Raw genomic sequence first — 951 nt, 5'->3', positions numbered from 1 at the left:
ACAGCTTAGAGGTTCTGCATAAAACAGACTCCACTGAGTAGCCCAGGCTACAGGAACAGTAGCTCAACAGCCGAGGTATTCCTGGAATCACTCCCGGGCCGGCGGGAAGGGTCTCTCTGGCCCTGGGGGAAGGCCGCCTTCCCCAAAGGATTGCGCGAGGGGCTGGATCATCATGGCCTGCGGAAAAATCCACCACCTGGGCGGACCAGGCCCCCTCTCGCTCTCGGCGACCAACGGCCATAGGCTCCTCCACTACTCTGTTCGCTGCTGAGGGCCCCAACAGCGACCACAGCCGGAACCCAGCATGCGATTCCCGGGGCGCCGCGCTCCCAGGGCAAACCTAGGCCGTGGGGTCTCCCCGCACTCCACGCAGGGGCGGCGGGGCGGGGCGCGATGACGTCAAGAGCAGTGACGCGACGACGCAGCGCGACGCGGTGACGCACGCCCCTTTGTTGGCTCAGTAGCGGTAGCAGCGGCCGTGGAGGTGGCGCTGGGGACTGTTTTCTCTCGGAGGCCTGAGCGGAGCCGCGTCTGACTGAGGCGGGCGGCAAGCGGCCCCCTCGCTCCCTCCCTCCCTCCTCCGCGCCCTCCCCGCCGCCGCTAGCCGCCAACCGCCAACCGCCGCGCCCGGGGAGAGCCGCGGCTCGCGGGGCCGGAGCCAGGCCTGCGTCCGGACATCAGCCGGAGCCGGAGCGAGAGCCGGGGCCTCGGCGTCCCCGCCCTCTCCCCGCCTCAGGGCCAGCGTCCGCCGGGCCTCCGCGCGTCGCGCCATGGACTCGGACGAGGGCTACAACTACGAGTTCGACGAGGACGAAGAGTGCAGCGAGGAGGACAGCGGCGCCGAGGAGGAGGAGGACGAGGACGACGATGAGCCGGACGATGATAACCTGGATCTGGGCGAGGTGGAGCTGGTGGAGCCGGGGCTGGGCGTTGGCGGGGAGCGGGACGGAC

The 951-nt window shown here is 70.0% G+C and overlaps 1 protein-coding gene across 1 annotated transcript in view; it reads left to right on the top strand.

Annotated features, from left to right (window-relative positions):
* The first annotated feature begins 432 nt into the window (after nt 1–432).
* ARIH1 (ariadne RBR E3 ubiquitin protein ligase 1) overlaps nt 433–951 on the top strand; it is a 105,528-nt gene continuing 105,009 nt past the window's right edge. The window contains exon 1 of the mRNA XM_010831423.1: nt 433–950. Within this exon, the coding sequence (XP_010829725.1) occupies nt 771–950 (180 nt within the window). The 5' untranslated portion in view covers nt 433–770. The remainder of the gene's footprint in view (nt 951) is intronic.

The sequence above is a fragment of the Bison bison genome, unplaced genomic scaffold (assembly GCF_000754665.1).
Source record: "Bison bison bison isolate TAMUID 2011002044 unplaced genomic scaffold, Bison_UMD1.0 scf7180017864526, whole genome shotgun sequence".
In the NCBI taxonomy this organism is placed as follows: Eukaryota; Metazoa; Chordata; class Mammalia; order Artiodactyla; family Bovidae; genus Bison; species Bison bison.
The sequence above is the reverse complement of the archived record's forward strand: the minus strand, read 5'-3'. Positions and strand labels throughout refer to the sequence as shown.